The sequence below is a fragment of the Ochotona princeps genome, chromosome X, assembly GCF_030435755.1.
Source record: "Ochotona princeps isolate mOchPri1 chromosome X, mOchPri1.hap1, whole genome shotgun sequence".
NCBI classification, from domain to species: Eukaryota; Metazoa; Chordata; class Mammalia; order Lagomorpha; family Ochotonidae; genus Ochotona; species Ochotona princeps.
This window is the reverse complement of record NC_080865.1, coordinates 52012908-52035732: the sequence shown is the minus strand read 5'-3', so window position 1 is coordinate 52035732 and position 22825 is coordinate 52012908. Positions and strand designations below refer to the sequence as shown.

Sequence of the window (22825 nt, the reverse complement as noted above, 5' to 3'; positions counted from 1 at the left end):
TTCTTTTAACATATTGGTTACTCAATACCATGTCAACTGATTCCATAACGTTATAAATTGTTCCTGATGTTATGTCGGGGCTTTTAATTGATCGGGATGATACTCTGCCAGCTCTACCTTCAGACCAGAGATGGTCTCACCAAGAAACCGTTGAACTTATCTGGACAATAAGATGCTGGACTTTATGCTTGGTATATGCTTGCAATGAAAGAATCTCAACTGAACTTGAACTGTGGTATTGCAACAAGGTGGAGGAATCCACCATGGGGGGAGGGTTTGGGGAGGGGTGGGGGGAATCCCAGCACCTATGAAACTGTGTCACATAATGCAATGTAATCAATTTAAAAAATACACTGTTATATCAAATTGTCTTTCACTTAGAATCTGCAATCCTAAGGAAAATATTTCTTCTATAATCACCATGACTAAACTGATAAATATTTTTCTTTCTCCACAGGAGATAGGTGAGTAAGTCATGTGGTGAGAATGGGAATCAAGATATTTCAGACTTATTCATTTTTATTAATTTACTTCAGTATCAGCATTTTAAAAATCTGATATGTGACTCAAGTTTTGGATTCATTAGTTTACTTACACTCAGGCAAACAAATTAAAAATGTTATTGCAGTGTTGATTTTCTCTTCAATTTCTCTCATATTAAAAAGTATATATCACAAATGCAAGTCAGAGTTACGAACTTGAGTCATGTGATAACTTTAATATGTTGTTTTTTTATTTTACAATTCACATCAAAATATCTGTGACCTTAGGGAAAATATAATATTGTTTATAATTCTGATTAATATTTGTTTCAGGTAATAATTCAGGATGATGGCCCAGAGAAATTGGATCCCAAATATTTTGGAGAGCTTCTTGCTGATCTAAGTCGTAAGAATACGGATCTGTATCACTGCTTATTAGAACATTTGCAGAGAATTGGAGGAAGGTACTATAAAAATTAGTTACCTTAATACAGCCATCAAACATTTCACAACATTCTAGTCTTCTTTTTCAACTAACTTAATTTTTAGAGGAGGTTCACAGCCAGAAAACAAGTACTTTTAATGCAGTAATGAAAATTACCATGAGCAAATCTGAGCAAATGTTCTCTTTAGAGGATTAATACAGCTTATGAAATCCACCTAGATTCACACAAGTCCTTTGAGGATCAGTAGACAATTTTGTGTGCCTTCTTTTCTAACTTATTTTGATTGTACAAGTAACCTGCTGGATACAGAGCTCAAAAAGAAATGTATGGCAAGAGGAGAAAGTTGTGGCACAGCAGTTGAGCCACCACTTGGGATGCCAGCACCCCATATTGCAGTGCCTGAGTTCAAATCCTGCCTCTGCTTCCAACTCATCTCCCTATCAATGCACACTGTGGAAGACATCAGGTGGCGACTCAAGCACTTGGGTTCTGCCACCCACATGGGAAACTTAGACTTCCTGCCTCTTAGACTTGGCTGAGCTTGGGCTGTTGTGGCCATTGGATGAGTATGGCAACAAAAGGAAGATCTCTCACTTTCTTTTCCCATCACTCTGCCTTTCTTTAAAAAAATATTTTTATTACAAAGTCAGATATATATATAGGAAGAGGAGGAGACACAGAGAGGAAAATCTTCCGTCCAATGATTCACTCCCCTAGTGACCGCAACAGCCAATGCTGCACTAATCCGATTCCAGGAGCTCTTCCGGGTCTCCCATGTGGGTGCAGGCTCCCAAGGCTTTGGACCATACTCGACTGCTTTCCCAGGCCACAAGCAGGGAGCTGGATGGGAACAGCAGCCGCCAGGATTAGAACTGGCTCCCATATGGGATCCTGGCCCATGCTAGGCAAGGACTTGAGCCACTAGGCTAGTGCGCCGGGCCCAAATCCCAGGACTTGCAAGGCACTGCCTTTCAAATAAATAAATATATATAACTCAAAATACTTCATGACATGAGGTATAATATATAGTCTCACTGTCAACACATCAACGCTTACACTGATATATACTCAAAATATGAAGGCCAGAATTTAATGTACATTTCTCCTTTTTTTAAGATTTATTTTTTTTAAAGATTTATTATTATTGGAAAGCCAGATATACAGAGAGGAGGAGAGACAGAGAGGAAGATCTTCCATCCGATGTTTCACTCCCCAAGTGAGCCGCAACGGGCCGGTGCGTGCCGTTCCGATGCCGGGAACCAGGAACCTCTTCCAGGTCTCCCACACGGGTGCAGGGTCCCAAAGCTTTGGGCCGTCCTTGACTGCTTTCCCAGGCCACAAGCAGGGAGCTGGATGGGAAGTGGAGCTGCCAGGATTAGAACCGGCGCCCATATGGGATCCTGGTGCGTTCAAGGCGAGGACTTTAGCAGCTAGGCCACGCCACCGGGCCCTAATGTACATTTCTTATGCCATGTATCTAAGGACTTTGTGTGTGTGTGTATGTGTGTGTGCATATATATATATATATATATGTACGCAATAGTAATATTATGTAAAATATATAATATTTAAGTTCATATATGCTATATGATGAAATATGGCATATAAGTATATGTGTTAAAATCTATACACATCAATAATGAACCAATATTTCACGTATAAGTGAGACAATTTTATGCTATAAAATGGAATATATAATATATATCCCAAAGTTGCCTTCTAACAATACAGTCATGGTATAGTGAGTGCATTTATCAGGGAAAATCTATGAAAATTTTCACAAACATTGAAAAATCTCAAGGAAGCAGCAGTGTTGAGAGATGTTTTGCTGTTCCACACTTATCACGAACTACACTGCTTTACTTCTTAGTTTTTAATATGCAAGTTTATATAATGCATATAAGTATTATCGCACCATATGCATATATGCTATTTGTGCACATTTCACTCGAAAATATGTAGCACACACCTTTCCATGGCAATAATATATTTAGTGCCTGCAATAAATTCACTTCAACGTATTCTTTATCCCACATCTCTCCATTTATTAGTTTTCTCTCTCCTGATTTTTCTTACTTTCATACTCATGACTGCATTCTCTTCTGATCACTATCAACTGCTTCGCCTACTTATCTGTTACTCTCAATTCACAAAATCCCAACTTTGTATCAACTGGCTCTGTCTCTTTCTTACTGTCACATCCTCCATCTAACATCCAATAGCCATTATCCCCACAACTGGGAGGGTTGCATGAGGAATGTTTTATTTTACTTTGGCGTCCTTGGTACTTAGTGTGGTGACTTTTTACTGCAATGCTTAATAAATATTTGGTGAATATGCCTTCTACATTCATGCAGTGATCAACTGTTAGAAAAAAGGACAGATATTTATTTGAATTGGTGGCATTACAAATATAGGATTCCCATCATTTACTTTTAACAAAGGCTTTAATTTAAAAAAAAAAAAAAGGTTATTGAGGGAAGGAGAAGTAGTGCACATTTGCTAGGTCACTCCCCATATGCTCACAACAGCCAGTGTGGGTCAGACCAAAACCAGGACCTGGGAACTCAATCCGAGTCTTCCGCAAGGATGGCAGGTAAACAGCCAACTGCTATATCACCTGCGTTAACAGAAAGCTTAAATCACAAGCTAGATCTAGGGATTAAACACAGATGCTCTGACATGGAATAAAGGCATCCAAACTAACATTATAAATACTCTCCCTCATTTTATGATTTCATAATCTCCAATGTTTTCTTCCATTACTCACGCAATTGTTTCACTGTTTATCTTTTTGCACAGCTTTCCTACCTTATATTCTTTCCCTTAGTGCTCTATAATCGATTATTTATTACATGCTAAGAACAATGTTGTCTATTAATAACGCTACAAAATTTCAGATGGAGATCAGTGAGAATAAGTTGTTAATTTCAGGTCACATAGCTTCTAAGTACTTAAGATGAACTCAAACATTTTAAAATATTCTTTTACTATAATTATGACTTATTTTTTCTCTAGTCCATTCAGGTCCTGCATTTGGTCTAGGAGCTCCTCTTCTGTGCATTATTCATGCCCTGTGACTAGTTCTATCTAAATATCACACTTTAAAATTAAGTACTATAGGGCTCGGCAGTGTGGCCTAGTGGCTAAGGTCCTCGCCTTGATCCCATATGGCTGCTGGTTCTAATCCCGGCAGCTCCACTTCCTCTCTATCTCTCCTCCTCTCAGTATATCTGACTTTGTAATAAAAATAAAATAAATCTTTAAAAAAAAACAAAAAAATTAAGTACTATATATAGACTTAGTCTTCAGCTCTCTGATTCTACATCTAGAATTTGTACAGTGGGTTTTTGTGCCAGTTTTTGTTACACATTGGAAGTGTAACATTAGACAACTTGTTTAACTTCTCTGTGGCTCAATGGCTTCCTCTGTAAGGTAGGGATTATAATAATATTAACCCCTGTGTTTGTTATAAGTAATATTTAAGACATACACTTATAAACAGCATCAGGATCATGGGAGCTGCAGAATCAAACATCATGAGATTGTGTAACTTGCAATGTCAGGATACACTTAAATAGCAGAATGATAGACTTGTAACTGTTGTTGAGGGACTAAGCTATTGTTACAATATAGGAGAAAACAATGGGGGAAGAGGGGTAGGTGGAAGGAGAAATCCCTGAGCCTAAGGAACTGTATCATGAAAAATAATTTATTAAAAAAGAAAAAACATTGGTTAGGCTCAGCAATGGGCAAAATTTCCCAAGTTTAGAACCATTAACCACAGGTTGCCAAAGTCAAAAGCCTGGGTCAAGAACTCTAACCATTTGATCTTTCTTTGACGAGAAATCAAGTAAGCAAATCAGCTATTCTTTCCATAGGAATTAATGATAGATAAACTCTTTAAGTATTGTATATAAATTCTCAATTATTTTAATAATTCAATCTTAAAAGGATAGAATTAGAGAGCTTTTTACTATTACATTTGTATGAAGTGCAGGATAAGGTAATATTCAACATTTGTGTTGCCCGACAGAAGTTCAGCATACATGGTTTTGGCAAAATAACTATTTGGTGAAGTTCGATAGAATAAAATTAAAATATATTCTAAGTTTCTAATTTTGTATTAACTAGAATGAAAGAAATTGAGTGAGGTGAGTTAATTTCTTTCATAAAGATCTTTCAGGTAAAAGTATAATCCAAAACATAGAAATAGCTTCCTCTCAATAAGAGAATTTAATGTAAGGAAGCACTAAAGAGCCTTGACTTTGACTCCTAGAAGAGTTAAAATCACCAAAAGTATGTGAGACTTCTGTCTCTGCTTTAGTAGCCACAACAGAGTGATGAAATTCTCAAAATTTTGCTGCGCAAAAGTTTGTCAAAAGGTTTCTTTCTTATTTCTCTCCCTCCTTTTTATTTCATTCTGTTCCTTCCTTTGTGAAAGGAATATAGGGCATGTGCGGAATGCTGTTCTGTTCCTTGTTATGCCCCATGCAATTCTCATCATTATCCCAAGTACTGAATGAATGTGTAATCCACACTAACTTTTCTGGTATATTCTCTCTGTCTCCCTCTTTCCCCTCTGCTTCCCTTTTCTCCCCCTTTCCCTCTCCCTTTCTCATCATTTTCTTTAACATTTGCAACTTCATCTGCATAATTTTTCTTCTCTTTCCAAAATGCAATTCAAAAATATGTGGACTGCGCAGTTAGAACTGAGGAATATTATCTCATGAAAGCGTTTTGGTTACTTTTTAAAATTAAAATATTAAGTGATATTGATTGTTCCTCATTCTGTTTATTGCTGTTGCTGTTGGTGTCGTCATTGTCATTGCCTTATTTATAGAAAAATATGACCAGAGAAACTTGGTTAGTATTGGAAGTCGGAGAAACAATGACGAACTTTTAAACACAAAAGGTCTATTAATACTATCACAATTTCAGTTAACAGAACAGTAAGGCAATTAAAATTGCATTGTGATGCATGCTTTTAACTTTGTTTTTTAAGTATATGCAGGCATTTACATCAATAAAACATAAAAGACCGAAGTTATTCTCTTTTTTTGTTGCTGGATTTATATTTTGAGCAACACAGGAAATATCAAATACATATATGCAGACAAATGCACAAATGTAGTCATGCCTGGTGAAATGAACTGTTTAGATCTTTTCCACATTAGCTTTTTTATTATTATTATTATTTTTATCTTTATTAATATTTTGCATTATGTGACAGTTTCATAGGCTCTGGGAATCCCCCCACCCCTCCCCACGCCCCTCCCCCCTGGTGGATTCCTCCACCTTGATGCAGTATTACAGTTCAAATTCAATCAAGATTCTTTCCTTGCAAACATATATTAAGCACGGAGTCCAGCTACTTATTGTCCAGATGGGTTGAACAGTTTCTTGGGGAGACCATTTCTGGTCCGAAGACAGAGCTGGTATAATATCATCACAATCAATTAAGAGTCCCAATATAACATCAACAGCAATTTGCAATATTATGGAATTGACATGGTTTTGAGTAACCAGTATGTTAAAAAAAAAAAAAAAAAACCAAGTCCTAACCACAACCTATGATTAGCTCATTGACATCTCAATTTTAGTTTATATACAGGACCGGCTGCTATATACCTTAAAATGGTTATAGGGTACCATTCAGCTGTCTCGTGTCTATTTCATTTTAGTATTTAGCCATTTGTTGTGTTGAAGTATAATTTTGTTGATCTTGGCAGATTTTGGGATAATCTAGACTGGCTTGTAACTCTAACAAGACATTTGTCGACATTTAAGGTGCAGAACATTTTTGGGGGGGGGGGGCGGGGTGTGCAGGAAAATCCTCAACACCATGGTGAGGAGTGACTAATCTTGTGTCCCACCCAGCAAGGCATGAGCCAATCCATGCCAGCTCTTTCCTGTCAGATTTCAAACTCTACTTTCTGTTGTTTGTCTATTTATTTTAGGTTTTTTTTTTTTTTTTTTTTTTTAGTTTGTATGATTGTTTGCTGTGAGGGGTTTTCAAAGCGATCCCGATGGTCACTGCGAGGGAGGGCGGGGGTCCAGAGGTGGAGCCAGGTTCAGACCAGAGAAAGCTCTCCTCCCTGGTCCCGAAGGACATTTATTGTTCTTCTGTGTCTGCGGACTGCTCAGGGCTTCTGGTTGTCTTTCCGATGACGTTGGTTTCTGCGCGGTAGTGTTTGGACTTTTTCCATCCCCTGCGGAAGCTCCGGTTGGGGGTGGGTGACCTCAGAGTACTCAGCCTCCGAGGGCATCCAATTCCCTGTGGCCTCCTTGGCAGTTGGGATATAGTCCTTGTTGCTCGTCTTAATAGTTTGGTGGTGAAGGTCTGGGAGTCTTCGTAGTTGGGATCCAAGCTTCCTCCTTACCACCTGCTCCACTCTGGAGTGCCCCCCTGCTCCACGCACATGACCTCCTGTTAAGAGGTTGCTTTTACATCTTTACAAATATATACAAGAAGTTTTACATAGTGAGTGACCCACTTATCTCTGTAAGCAATGTATTACTCATAAGCAATTACTCAAAATGTAAAGATAGGCACTAACTTGCTAGCACTGTCTTATTTTAACACATTCTGTCTTGGTGTCAGAACATGTGTACTTGTGTTTTTGTTTGAGAAGTGTGTTCGGCATATGTGTTTTTCAGCCAAATACTTCTCCCTGTGTGAAGAGGGTTCAAGTAGGCTAAAACAGATGGACATGTTGCCCCCAATAACACTAGAACCATATCCACTAAAATTTTTACTATTTCTAGAGCAGAGTCAGATCTGATGTACCAGTAACAATTCTGCAGCTCTGCTTATCTAACAGGGCTCCACAAAGGGTTTTTCAATCTACATGGCCAAACCCTCTTTCTATGCTGAGAATTTTATTATCCACTGGAATTTTGGTTGTTTTGCTTAGTGCCTTGTCCCTATGTAAAAATTTACATGTACCTCAAGGTTTATCACTGCCATATGTTTTCTGACATAGACTGAATACCTTACTTGCTCCTGTCTTGTAAGTATTTATTTTGATAAAGGGTATGAAGAAATTGAAAACACTATAGTAGAAGCTGGATTCCGCACTGAAAGGGAGCAATACAACAAGGCATAAACAGAGATAGAACTGTATAGAGAAACTGCCATTTGTATTTATTTACCAAGGTAACATTTATTGCCTGGCAGGAAGGATTTCTCTATTAGCCACAAATTTTCTGGTGCTAATGCTAACCAATTTTGCATATTTTATTGTTTTGTTTTTATTCAGATGTATTTCATTTCAAATAGATCAACCAATTCCAGGAAAATTAGTATAGTCAAATTGATCAAAAATTCTATTTTAGTTGCAAATCATCATTGGTGATTACAAATTGAATCATGCTATAATAACATACAAAACTTAATCTAAAATTAATAGAACATGAGCATTTATATATGACCAAGGAAGATATTTGCTAAGATTGTCTATCTTGTCTTTTCATTCTTGCAGCAAACAAGATGTTGAATCTACAGATGAGGTATGTGCGAAAATTAGTTGAAATTCAAAATAGACAACACAATACATACTGATACTTATAGTAATCATGTTATTTTATTTTGCAACTCATACTAGAAACACAGGTTTTTGAAATGAATAATGGCTATGCACATTTAAAATTATATATCATTTATACCTTTGTAATAGCTATAAAGTAACTATGTTGCACAAGGAAGTTTTATCAGCTGTTATTTTATGATTTAATTTGTTTTTGCTCTCCAGAACATTTAAACTTTGACTAACACATAATACATATTAGAAAAATGGAAATCTGCATTATTAACTAAGTAAATAGTTTTAATATACTTCAAATCCTTTTATTCTTCATGTCAAGTAGCCAGAAACTTGAAATAAAAGTAATTCTATTATGTATGCAAGTTTTATTAATAACTGTTTTAATGGAATATGTAATCAAATAGAGAAAGAACTTATTTCAATGCAGTAAAAAAAAACACAATTACCTCTTTTGTGTTAATTTTTATCTTTATTTTCATTGTTGGTATACTGCATTAATTATAGCTCAGTAAGTCCTAAATTGCCTTTAAGAAGCACTTCAATTGAGCTTCTCACTTAAAATTAGTCAAAGCTTCTCAGAGTTGCTGTAGCAACATTATCATTTGGCAAAGTCGCCATAGCTCTATGTAAATCTTCAGTAAACCATGTAACTCCTTTAATTTTATTTCCTAACATTTTCATTATTTAAAAAGCAGTCTCTGAAGCGTTGTATCTGTCATCCAAGAAAATCCCATTGTCGAAAGATACACCGAATGAATTCTTTGAGAGAATATAATAGGCCATTTTAAAAAACTGAAAAAAATAAAAACATCTAACATGAAAAAAAAGAACATCTAATGGTTAACAGTAGAGTTTCAATAAAGTACTTAGGATTCAGGGTTCTTTCCATGATGTAAATAAGATCATTGATATTTGAAAATTAAAAACTATAAAAACATAGCATGGAGTTTATAAAAACCATTCTCCATAAAGTGAATTCATCTTTTAAAATCCCTAAAAATATCTTATGTTCACAAAGCTATGTGGACTGCAGACCCTAAAGACTAACTTACTAGTGTTTGCAATGATTAAATTTTTCTTTACAGTCAGAAGACATTGAATCATTGATTCCTAAAGGATTGTCAGAGTTTACAAAACAACAGATTCGTTACATTCTGCAGGTAAGATGGGATCAGGAATGGGCTGTGAGATTGACATTAACACAACTGCTCCCTACGATGGCATCCTTAATTAAGAAAAGCGGTTCTCTCCCAAACAAAAACATCCTGATTGACTAGCACTAATTATACTTTGATTACACAAGAGCTGCATTAGAATTTAGTCAGGTCATGAGAAACTATTCAATGATTAACGTTCAAGACAGCATTTGAAAAACATTGACCTCTGGCATCTGGCACTAGGACACAGCCAGTTAAAGCCACTATCTACAGTGCCATCATCCCATATGGGCACCATTTCAAGTCCTGCTGCTCCACATAGGATCACCAACTCCCTGCTGATGCACTAGGAATGCAGCTGAAGATGACCCAAGTCATTGAGACCCCACACCCACGTAGGAGACCAGAAGTTGTTCCTGGTTCCTGAAACCAGCCTCTGAGGCCAGTTAAGGAGTGAATCAGTGAATATAAGACCTCTCTCTCTCTCTCTCTCTCTCTCTCTCTCTCTCTCTCTCTCTTTCTTTCTTCTCTCTGTATTACTTTAAAATAAATAAATCAATCTTTTAAAAAACTGACCTTCACTGTAGAATTACCTTATTCACTCCTCGATGCTTTAGTACAGCTTGGCTCTGCCTCATAGTTGCTGCAGTAATCTTCTCCATTCTACTATCTACTCCACCCAAACACATCACTAGGGTGAAAAAGAAAAGAAAATATAATACTTTTCCTCAGTAAAAGCTAGAAACAATCAGAGCAGAGTAAGTATCCTATGGTGAGGAGAGACAATATGTCAAAACAGATGCTAAGGATGACAGCTACTGTATGCATTGGGGCTTGTGTTGGTGTGCAGCAGGTTAGCATACTGGGAACATTTAGAGTCAGTTCCATCTTCTCTGCTTCTGATCCAGCTCCTTGTTTATACACCTGGAAAGGCAACCAAAAATGACTCAAGTACTTGGGCCCTGCGATCCACGTGGGAGACCTGGAAGAAATTCTAGACTCATGGCTTTCCATGAGATTACTGCAGTTTGATCCAATTTAACTATAGATCTCTCTCTCTCTCTCCTTCTCTCTGTTTATCAAATGAATAAAAATATATCTGCTTTTAAAAGGAAGCTTACATATATTTTCAAGAAAGGATTATAAAGACAATCTAGCTTTGTCTGGTGAGGTCAGTTTCTAAGTGTGCTATTTGGTCTCAGACCTGTGTTGATTATATTGATTGCAGTGTCATATTTGTGAAATATAAATGGAATGTTATTTTTAGAGGCACACAGTCTGGATTATAAAGAGATGGAGGTGTGGGAGAACACATACACTCTTCAGAACCTAAATCTATGATACATCCTTTATAATATTCCTGGTAATGAGACATCCATGTAAAGTGCATTTTAGCTTTATTCTTTTGGAAAACAGTTTGTGAGGATTTTGATATTTAAGTTCACAAGAGACATCAATGCACTCTTTTCTTTTTTAAAATTCTCTTTGGTATTTCAACAGAATCACTCTGCCCACACACAAAAAAATAATGTGGCAAGTGCTTATTCCTTTTCTGTTTTTCTGAAAAAGATTATAGATTGTTAATTCTTCCTGAGGTACATTATTAGAATTCTCCAGCTCTGTTATTTTGTGGATAAGCATTTGAAAATGAGGTGTCTTCTTGGCATATTGAACTTTTATCATTGTGTGATATCTCCTTGTCCTTGATAATTTCCTTTGTTCTGAATTGGATTTTATTTAATGTCAGCATAGCCATCCCATTTTCTTTTTTAAAATGTGTGTTATATCTCCTTAAACTTTTAGTCTCCTCAAATGGGTATGTACACATATATTTATATGAATACATACAATATTCATTAAATTTGAAATTAGTAACTTTTCTTTTTTGAATTTTTAAAAATTTATTCATTTGAAAGACAGGATTACAGAAAGAGAGGTAGGCACAGAAGAAAAGAAGCCAATAGATAGCATGAGAGAAAGAGAGAAGATCTTCCCTCTGCTGGTTCACTTCCCAAATAGCCGCAATGGACAGGACTGCATCAGAACAAAGCCAGGAGTCAGAAACTCTGAGTCTCCTACATGGCTCTCAGGATCCCAAGCATCCAGGCCATATTCTACTGTTTTTTTCCAGATGCATTAACAGGGAGCTGGATCAGAAGTGGAACAGCCAGGACTTGAAATAGCACTACAGTGCTATGCCAGCATTTCAGGGATAAGCTTAACACACTATGTCACGATAACAGCCCCTGTAAAAAGTTTCTTGCTTAAAACACATAATTGGAACACCCTAAGAAATTTTTCATTCATGGGCTGAATGTGGCAGCCAAAGTCCTTACCTTGCATGAGCCAGTATCCCATATGAGCACTGGCTCATATTCCGGCTGCTCCACTTCCCTTACAGCTCCTTGCTTATAGGGGAAAGCAGTAGAGGACAGCCCAGAGCATTGCAACCCTGCACCCATGTAGGAGACCTGGAAGAAGCTCCTGGTTTCTGGTTTCAGGCTTCAGGCTTCAGATCAACTCAGCTCCAGCCACGTGGCAATGAACCAGTGAAAAGTTTTTCTCTATATAACTACTTTTCACTCGATATCCATCCACTGGTTCACTCCCCAAATGGCTACAAGGAAGAGTATAGAGGTAGCACAAATGTAATCCAGAAACCAGTAGCTCCATAGAGTCTCCTACATGGGTGACAAGGACTCAAGTATTGAACCCCTATCTGCTGCTTCACAGAAACATTAGCAGAGAGCTGGATTAGAAACTGAGTGGCTAGAACTCGTATATGGAATGGAGGCTTTCCAAGCAGCAGCTTAACTCACTGTACCACAATGCCCACTCGGACTGCCTCTTTCTTATCTGCTGTATCAATTTCAATGTTTTAATTGGTTTATTTAGTGAAACTTCAATTACTGCTATTTAGAACTTGAACTGATTTTCTTTTTCCTATTTTTTATTTTCTTTTTCCTATTTCCCTGTGGATTACTTGAACATGCTTTAGAATTTCATTTTCATTTGTCACTGCTGTTTTGAGTGCATCGCTCAGTGTGGTTCTTTCAATGACTGCAGTAGCTATTACATTATATACCTTCACATATCCTACTCTACTGACATCAACATTGCACCAGTCTCAAAGAAATATTAAAACTTGTTTTACCTCTCTTTGTCCTACAAATTTATAATTGCTTTAAATTTTCCTTAGGTATGCATATTGAGAAATAAACTAGTTGTAGTATTTCATTTTACCAAATGTAATTTAGAAAACTCAAGAGAAAAAATACATTGTGTCTTTGCTTAGCATCTTCTCCCTTCTAATATTCTCAATTCTTTGATCATTTTTTCTCTTTAGAGAACATCCTTTCGCTCTTCTTCTGTTAGTGAAAAAGTATTTCCACCTTTTTTTAAGCTTTTTTTTTTTAAGCTTTCCCCATCATTTCTAAAGGGTAATTTCACTGCATATAGAATTTGCAGTTCACAGTTATTTGCTTTCAGCACTTGAAAGAATAGCATGCCACTTCCTTCTGATCCCCGTGGTTTCTAATAGGAAATATGTTGTCTTTTGAACAATTGTTCCTAATAGTAGAGGATTATCTTGCTGCTTTCCAAATTTTAAATTTGTTCTTACTTTTAAAAGGTTGTGACTACTCTGGGAATGGACTTCTTCAGATTTGTACTGTCTGGGTTTTGCTTAGCTTTTTGAACATAAATGTTGATGTTTTTCTAATTTAAGAGAACTACTTAGCCATTATTTCTTTGCATTTTATTTTTTAGTTCTACCCTCTTTCCCCTTTCCTTATGGGACAATGACATAAATGTTCGATAATTTTTGTACTGCATAGGTCCCTAAGCTCTGTTCCTTTTTTTTCCAATCAATTTTCTCTCTAATACTCAATGTGTACTTTCTATTGCCTTTCTTTAAGTTCACCGATTATTCCTTATGTCCTCTCCATTACACTTTGTAGCCTATCCACTGGTGGTTTGTCTTAGATGATAAACAGTGTTGTATTCTTTTCACCGAATAGAGGTCCCAGCTCCTGACTTCAGACAGTCTAGCAGTGGCCATTACAGTCATTTGTGGAGTGACCCACTGTCTGAAAGATTCTGTTTCGCTTTTCAACAAAGCAAATCTTTTAAGTCGACTATTTCCTCACTCTTAATCTTTTTGAGAAAAAAATAAAGTTAAACATTTGCTAAGGTGATGCTTTGTCACAAAAAAAAATAAAATAAATGTTAATACATAGCTATGTTCTCTTCAAGTATATTGCTTAAGCATATTATTTTAAAAACATATTGCTATTCTAATATTGACATTTTAAAACTGTTTTTTTAAATTTTTAAATATAAATAGAGCAAAAATAAATGCATTTCAAAGATACAGCTTCAAGACGACAACCAATCTTCCCTTACTTGCTTCCTTCTCCTCAATATGCTTTTCTATCTCTTTCCTGCCCTCCCAGCTTCATCAGTTTTTTTTTCCAAAGGCAGTTTTAATCTACTCCATAATTACAGGCTTAATTTTGCACTTAATCATACCATTTGACAAGTAAAAAGTCGAAAGACCACAGTTCCATTGGCATATACACATGGGCTGAAAAGGACAAACATATCCTAAAGTGTCCATTTTCATTCCTATTCACTTTTGCATAGCATATCAAATGCTGGATATCACACACACACACCCCTTGTATTTGTCTTTCTGACTTTTCTGAACTGATTCCATATCTTAGCTATTGTGAATTGAGCTGCAGTAAACATGGAGGTACAAATAATTCTGTCATGTGCTGATTTAATTTAATTTGGATGCATTTCCAGAACTGGGATGTCTAGGTCATCTGGTAGAGACCTATTTTCATATCTCTCAGGAATCTCCATATTATCTTCCATTATGTATGTACTAGTATACATGCCTACCAACAATGGACTAGGGCGTCTCTCCCCTGCCCCCACCGCCCCATATCTTTGCCAGCATTTATTGACAAAAACAAAATCATGAATCAATTCGCTGTTAGGAACAGAAAATTAGATTACTTACATTTACACTGTCTATTCTCAAATGTTAATATAGACTACCAATCATTTTCTCCCTCCAGATGAGGAGTATGTCTGATAAGTCACTCCGGCTAGTCCTGTCTACCTTCAGCAACATACGAGAGGAGCTTGGACATCTTCAAAATGACTTGACAGTAAAATTTATTTTGGTTTTTACTTCCAAATATTTTCTGATTCCTTGCTTCATAGCAGAAACCAGGACATTCCATGTACAATTTTAACAACTTAACATAGCAAATCAGTGTATGCTCACCCAGACATGGCTAAATTATTTTCCTAAAATAGTTCATCAAGCTTGAAGGAGGAAAAGAGCTGTCCAGTGTGTAAATTTTAAAAAATGTTGGATGTGCACTTACTTAGTTTACCAGAAACTAATTCAATGCTTAAAGACGAAGAGTAGCCTGCAAAATTAGAATAAGGTGACTCTCTGAATGGGAAATTTCCCCTTTTCTTTAATAAGAAAGCATACTCTAGATTATCTTGAAAGAAAATAACTTGAACACTCCTCCAAGAACATATCCTTTTCTATTTTGTATTTTAATTGGTCTTTTTGGTACCATTAGCTAGTTATATTCAGAACACTTTCCATACAATGGATTATTTCTTGAGTACTTTGGAGTGGTTTTTGGTTTCTGGGTTTTGATGACTATATTTATACTCTAATGTGAAAATTCACAACCTGCTGAAATTAACAAACAGTCTTTATTGATTGGAAAAAACTTGAAAGTATTCAGAAGATTCTGCTTCATTACATGTAAGTTGTTCTATCCATTAAAATATTTCTTTTCAATGCAGGTTTTAAAAGTTTCAATCCTTTTATATCCTGTATTTTGCTTAACTTCTGAGAATCCTGCTTTATTAAGCAACTATAACTTAAAAAAAATAAGTATTTGATCTAACTTTACGAGTTTTATAACATGTGACTGTTGACAAGCTTCTGTAATTTGGAGCCATAATATCTATATTTTGTTTCTAGTCACTGGAAAATGACAAGATACGACTTGAAAAAGACTTGGCATTCAAAGAAACTCAAATGAAAGAGTATGAAGAACTCTTGGCATCAGTGAGAGCAAATAATCGCCAACAACAAGTAAATTGGTGCTTTTGATGATAAACTAGATTGATAGCTTTTCATATGCACTACTGTAGGTACATTAGATTTATGACATATGATCCAGACAGAATTAATATATGATAGAAGTATTTGTTCTTATAGAATTGAGTGGCTTTGAGTTTCTGATGACTGAAAGCAGCCTAGAAAGAACAGATAACCTTACATATTTTAAATATGAAGTATGTATGGTGCTGTGTTACATAGGATGCACAATTTATCTGTTTGGGGACAAGAATGGTGTAAATATTCAAGCTCTATGTTCACATTTTCATTTAATTTACTAACATGCCCAAAAAGAAAATCTGTTGTAAACCTAGATTTATGCAATGAAGAAGAGAGTAAATTCTAGAAAATTTCTTCAGGTTTTTGAGGAGATGGTTCTTGGAATTTTGTCATGGATTTCTAAGACTCACCCCTTCCCAATTGTCACTATCATAATTGTCACATTCTAGTTATAACATGTATCATCACACATCTGGCCATTTTGATGCCTACTGCAAGACAGGGCACATAATTGTAAAATAGTAGCAACAAAGTGCTGAATTTGGACAATGAAAAATCATCTAGAATTGGCTTTTTCCAACTCAATATAGTCAAGTGAAATTAATGTTTTATGGGGATTTTTTTAAAGATTTATTCATTTTATTACAGCCAGATATACACAGAGGAGGAGAGACAGAGAGGAAGATCTTCCGTGCGATGATTCACTCCCCAAGTGAGACACAACGGGCCGGTGCGCGCCGATCCGAAGCCGCGAACCTGGAACCTCTTCCAGGTCTCCCACTCGGGTGCAGTGTCCCAATGCATTGGGCCGTCCTCCACTGCTTTCCCAGGCCACAAGAAAGGAGCTGGATGGGAAGTGGAGCTGCCGGGATTAGAACCAGCGTCCATATGGGATCCCGGGGCGTTGAAGGCGAGGACTTTAGCAGCTAGGCCATGCTGCCGGGCCCTTATGTGGATTTTTAATATGCCATTTAAGGACAGCAATATAAGAAAATTAAGCACAGTAAAGTATTGAGCTGATTTGACGTAATGTGTTAGTTACAAGAAAATTTTCCCATGAAAAGTATTATGTATTTGTGTCTTTTTTACAGCAAGGACTTCAAGACTCAAACTCAAAATGTCAAGCATTGGAAGAAACCAATCTCTCTCTCCGACATACACTGTCAGACATGGAATACAGACTAAAGGAACTGGAATATTGTAAACGTAACTTAGAACAAGAGAATAAAAACCTTAGAATACAGGTACTAAAATTTTTATTTTAAACTTAAAGCATTACTTCAATCATATTAATGTAATTTTAGCATTGGTAATAATAGAAATAGATAGATACACTCATATCCTATTCACCTTGAGAAAATACATAGATGGCTTTCTGATGACTTGCATTCCATTAGGTCTACCCTCACTGACATTTGACACTTATAATGTGTGTCCTCAAAATGATTATCATTTCAATGTCTTATTTATGCAAATACTTTTCATCTAGTAATAAATCTTACATATGTGTTACCTTCGTAGCATTTCAATTACAAAAAATTATTCTGTCTTTCACAGGTTTCTGAGACTTGCACAGGCCCTGTGCTGCAGGCTAAAATGGATGAGATTGGCAGCCATTACATGGAGATGGTAAAAAACTTGAGACTGGAAAAAGATAGAGAGATCTGCAAACTAAGGGTATGTTGATCCCACATTGAATTAATACATGGGTTTGCACAAATTTTCTAAAGCATAAGGATCGTTTTGAGCTTTAAGTCACAAGGGTAAATCATCTGAAGGTAGACTTTCAGGAATATGCCATAGAATCTTTACTTTCAAAAGTTCCCACACCTAATGTGGGCCTTGAACCCACAACCCTGACTGAGCTAGCTAAGTGAGGATTGCATTTCTTGCTTAAAAATACATTTCATTGTGAATAAAGTATTGTTATTATTTTTTTGTAATTTAGCTTTATCTTTTACAAGAAAGTAAAAAGAGAAATTTCCATGTTAGTGTCTTTATAAAGCTTTTTGAGGCTGAAGGAGGACGTCCCTTTACAATATTACCTAAAGCATGTTTATGTAGGCTGTTGGATTCATAAAAATCCTCAAATAAATTTGAGGGATAATAGGCATCAAGGACTTCATCAAGAATAAGAATGAAGAGCTTATTGAATTTTATGTGCCTGCAATGGCCATTAAAATTAGGACATTTGAAAGAATATACTTTTCTTGTAACCCTAGGTTGAATTGATGTAGTTTAAACCTTAATTTATTGATTTCTAAATTGTAGTCAAACATGTTTAAATATTTAATAGACCAAATGGCGGTAGGTTTCGCTCTCTCAGTATCACTGTAATCTTTACTGAAAACAGAAATGAAATAAAACACAATTTGTGAAAAAGCCTACCAATGCTTCAGTAGATATGGTGCCCTGGTTTGCTTTCCTTTTCATTATTAGTAATAACCTAACATCCATTTATGTACATATACGTAGTCAAGACGAATATGGATAATACCCGTTGTCAGAAAACTTGGGAGTCACAGCTATGTTATTGTATGATTGCATGTCATCTAACCTCTCTGGAATGCATTTACATGTTTTGTAGGTGAGTGTTGTAATGCTTATCTCTCAGGGACGCTGTGAGAACTGAAATCACTCTTACTGGAGGAGTAATGTGTGAGCTGAAAATGACAAGATAATATTAGTTATTAATACTGAGGATCCCTCAGTATTTGAAGGAATCTAAAGTACATGTTTCTTACCTTTATTTTAACTCGTGTGGTTCAAGACTGTTGATTCACGCTTAGTACTAAATAGCAAAGACCATTTTTTAAACATGAGAAATAATTGAAGCAGGCAATTGACAGCGGCAATATCCCATATATCAGAATGCCTCTATTTCAGTCCTGGCTCTGTTCCCAGTTCCAGCCTTCTGCTAATGTGCACCCTGGGAGGAAAGAGATGACAGTTCAGAGAGTTGGATTCCTGCCATTCATGCTGAGACCTTGAATGAATTTCTGCCCACCTGCAGGGGACATTTGGGGAGTGAACCAGTGGATCAAACATTTCTATCTGTCTCTCTCAATTTCTGAGTATCTCTAGGCCTTTGAAACGAAGTAAATAGATGAATTAAAAAGCTAGCTATTCCATACTTATCTGGCTGGGGAGATGCCATGAGCAAGCAGGTGGTTTTCCCAGGGCGAGGCTCATCCATTGAACTTGGGATGTGCTGACCCCTACGATTTCCCCAAATGTGGGAAATTTGACTGCATAATTTGTGCTAGTGGGGAACTGCATCCATGCTCTCTCCTGGCTTTTGTTTAAAAAAAAAAAGTTAGCTATTCCTGTGTCTGGCATTGTACCGTAGCACATAAAGTCACCAGCTACAATGCCGACATCCTACATGAGCCCAGTTTATACCCCAGCTGCTCTGTTTCTGATTCAGCTCCCCATTAATGGCCTGGAAAAAGCCAACGGTGTTGGACTGTTTGTGCATCTGGACCCATGTGGGAGACCTGGATGTGACTCCTGCCTGGCTCATGGCCTGGCCTTGAATTGGCCATTGCAACCATCTGGGGAATGAACGAGTGTATTGAAAATCTCTCTGTCTTCCTGTCTCTCTGTAATGATGACTTTGGAATAAATAAATCTTTCCTTGTACAAAGTTAGAAATTCCTCATTGGCATTCCCGTTCATATTTTACTCTCATAAAATTCTATACAAGTTAACAAACATCACACATTCCTTTCCATAGTTATGTACTAGCTTTGTGACTTTGTGTCAATAAACCTCAGTTTTAGCATTTATAAAAAAAAGTCCTAATAAAATTGTTTCTTTTTAAATTGTTAGTCTCAATTAAACCAGTATCAAAAGGATGTTTCAAGAAGAGAAGGAAGTTGTAGTGACTTCCAATTCAAGCTTCATGAACTGACAAGCTTGCTTGAAGAAAAAGATTCTCTGATAAAGCGGCAGTCAGAGGTAAGAAAGCAGTGAAAGTGGTATTATGGTCTTACATGACAAGCCTCTGTCTGTAACAACAGCATTTCATATGGGTGCTGTTTTGAGTGCTTGCTATTCCACTTCCAATCCAGCTCCCTGCTAATGTGGCTGAGAAAGCAGTGAAAGATGCCCTAAGTGCTTGGTTCTCTGTGACAAGGAAGAATCATGTGTCTCCTGGCTCCAACCAGGCCCATCTCCTGGTGTTGCAGCCATCTGGGTACTGAACCAGCAGTTGGAAATATTCTTTTTGTGTATGACTCGCTTCCTCGCTGTGTAAATCTGCCTTTCAAAACAGTTAAAATGTCTTAAAAAAATGAGTGAAGAGGGGAAATGTAAATCAATTTGCAGGATAAATATTTCCCTCGACTTAGAATGAGACATGTTTTCACAACTCATTTTGTAATACACAACAGAATGATAGAACATTGGGGAAGGTGAAGATTCATATTTCAGGAGAAATAATCCCAATAGAATCTTTTTGTGGGATTGAATAAAATAAATGCTATGTTTAAATTGTTGTTGTATCTCTTCTAGCAATGCAGCTCCAAATATGACCATGAGCTCTTTGCTAGATTATAACTTGCTTCGTCAGATCACTGTTTCATTGTTTCCAGTATGTGTAACATGTGGCACAAGATCTGGCATACAGTAGATCCTGAAGGAACTACCAAAATTGGTGGATTACAGAAGAAATTATATTTATAGTAATATTTAATTATAGACCCGATAGGAATCTATACCGTCTTCCATACTGGTATTTTATTACATTTCTGCCATTTCTATAACTTTCAAGATTTTAGGATAAAACTTTTCAACCCCCATCGTGTGAGCTATGCACATTCAATCTCAAATTACCCTTCAAATACAGATTTCCTACATCAGTTGGTGAGTTCTTGCATAGATACAAAATAGGGCTTCTTAGATGCTGTGAAACAGTACTGAATAATATTTAACAACTGTGATTCGGACTTTCTTACCTCAAGGCTAATAGGATAGAAATGAGGGAGTAATTATTCTCAGGAAACTTCTAAATGATTAAGCATTTTTGTGTGTTTCTACTTTACTTCAAATTATTGTCTTTTGTTTTCAAGGAACTCTCAAAATTGAGACAAGAAATATATTCATCTCATAACCAACCCTCCAGTGGTGCAAGGACTACTATTACTACCAAAAAGTAATGTATTTTAAAATGAAATTTGAATATGACATAGTTAAATATGTTTATTATTAAATGTTTAGTTTATATTTATAGAAGTATGGCCCTGGGGAGAGTTTGATGTTTTCTGATGGCCAATCATTTCAGTGAAGAAGGATTATTTGCAAAAAAGACAATGCTAATACAAAGACATTCTATAGTACGTAATTTTAACAGTTATGATGTATTGAATACTGTGAAAGTGAAACATGTGTAAACATATGTTTGAACAAGCGTGTAAGTTAAAACTCTTGCATGATAGGTAGTGGAGACTCAACCTAAACCTGGTACTATTAAATTTACTTCATTGGGATTGCTTGATGTCTGCATGTATTTGTATGCTCAAAATACTTATCTTCATACATTTTTCTATATCTGATCTCAGCTGTTTCTTGCATATACTTCATTCTTGAACTGAGTACCCCCTCATAGTAGTAGCTTCATTACAGCTTATATTCCAGCCAATTTGTATAAAAATAGAAAATAACAATGAATAGTCTGAGCAAAAGCATACTTTGGATAGTTGATACAAAATTTGGAAGAATACGATACATAGTCTTTTGTGACTGGATTTTTTCATTTTTCAGGTTTTGAAGTTGTATCCATGCTTTGTTTTGTGTCAGTGGCTTAATATTTTGCCATTTTGTGAATGTACAACATTTTTAACTATTCATTAGTTGATGAACAATATGGTTGGGTTTTCAGTCTTTATTACATAATTATACAGGTGTGAATATCTATTTACAAGTTTGTGTTGAATGTGTATTCGTTATTTTTTTAGTTTACTCCTAGGAGTGGAATTGCTTAATCACATGAAACTGTTTAACTTTGGGGGGAAATACCATGCTGGTTTCTTTCTTTAATATATCATATATATTTATATTTGAACTTCCATTATTTATATGAAGTGAATACATTTTACATAATTCACAACACAGAGCAGAGTGATACTTCCCAACTTACCCTCCTGTTTGCATTGCCCACCCACCAGCCTCCCATCCGTATTTCTTTAAAAAATGTTTACAATGGCACAGGCTTAGCACTCCATTACTTAGGGAATTCAACAACTAGCAAGTAGGAACAAATCCTACTGTTCCTCAAGAGTATAGATAAAAACGATAAACAATAATCAAACCTCAAAATGTCAGTCTCACTCACACAGATTATATATATTTTTGTATTCTGCGTACATTTATCACAAATCAAGGCAAACATATGGTATTTGTGATTTTGAAACTAGCCTATTTCACTAAACATAGTGGTTTCCAGTTGCATCCATTTTCTTGGTAAAAGATAGAATTGAACCCAGTCCGCAATATGGTCCAGACCAAATGCTTGGCCCTGAGATACAGGATTTCTTCGGTTGTTTCAAAAATAAATTGGTTTTTTTTTATTGATATTTTTATTTAAGAAGGCAGAACTCATGCTTTCCTTTAGTTCCATAATCATGATCTTATTTAGCGCTCTGAATATATTTAAAACAGCCAAGGTAAGGGCTGTGTAATCATATAAAATTTGTGTTGCTCAATAGAGAGTTGAAATTGAGTTCCTTCTCCCATTACAGGCAACTTACTTGTTTATTTGCATGTCCCATAATATTTTATAGAAAACTGGTCACTTAGTACAATGTGAAAATTTAATTCTCCCTGACCAAATTTTCATTGTTATTGTTACTTGCTGTTGATATTTGTTCACTTAGTGATTTTTTGGTACTATTTTATTCCATAAAGTCTGTATTCTTTCCATGCTTGGCCACTGAGATCTCTGCTTACCTGTTGATTAGTCAACAAGTGAAAAAATGGTTTTTTAATTTCCTGGAAGCAATAAAATCCAAGTTTTCACAGAGAGGCTCTA

The 22825-nt window shown here is 36.1% G+C and overlaps 1 protein-coding gene and 1 non-coding gene across 3 annotated transcripts in view; both read left to right on the top strand.

Annotated features, from left to right (window-relative positions):
• The window catches only part of POF1B (POF1B actin binding protein), an 84009-nt gene that overhangs the window by 49804 nt on the left and 11380 nt on the right, over positions 1-22825 (top strand). For both annotated transcript variants that reach the window (XM_058658469.1, XM_058658468.1), the window contains exons 7-15: positions 816-946; positions 8413-8440; positions 9561-9635; positions 14720-14812; positions 15655-15768; positions 16887-17039; positions 17353-17472; positions 19627-19755; positions 20868-20950. In XM_058658469.1, the coding sequence (XP_058514452.1) occupies positions 816-946; positions 8413-8440; positions 9561-9635; positions 14720-14812; positions 15655-15768; positions 16887-17039; positions 17353-17472; positions 19627-19755; positions 20868-20950 (926 nt within the window). The remainder of the gene's footprint in view (positions 1-815; positions 947-8412; positions 8441-9560; positions 9636-14719; positions 14813-15654; positions 15769-16886; positions 17040-17352; positions 17473-19626; positions 19756-20867; positions 20951-22825) is intronic.
• On the top strand, positions 18926-19089 carry LOC118760554 (U1 spliceosomal RNA). The gene has a single exon (XR_004996857.2). It is a non-coding gene; the product is annotated as a U1 spliceosomal RNA (small nuclear RNA).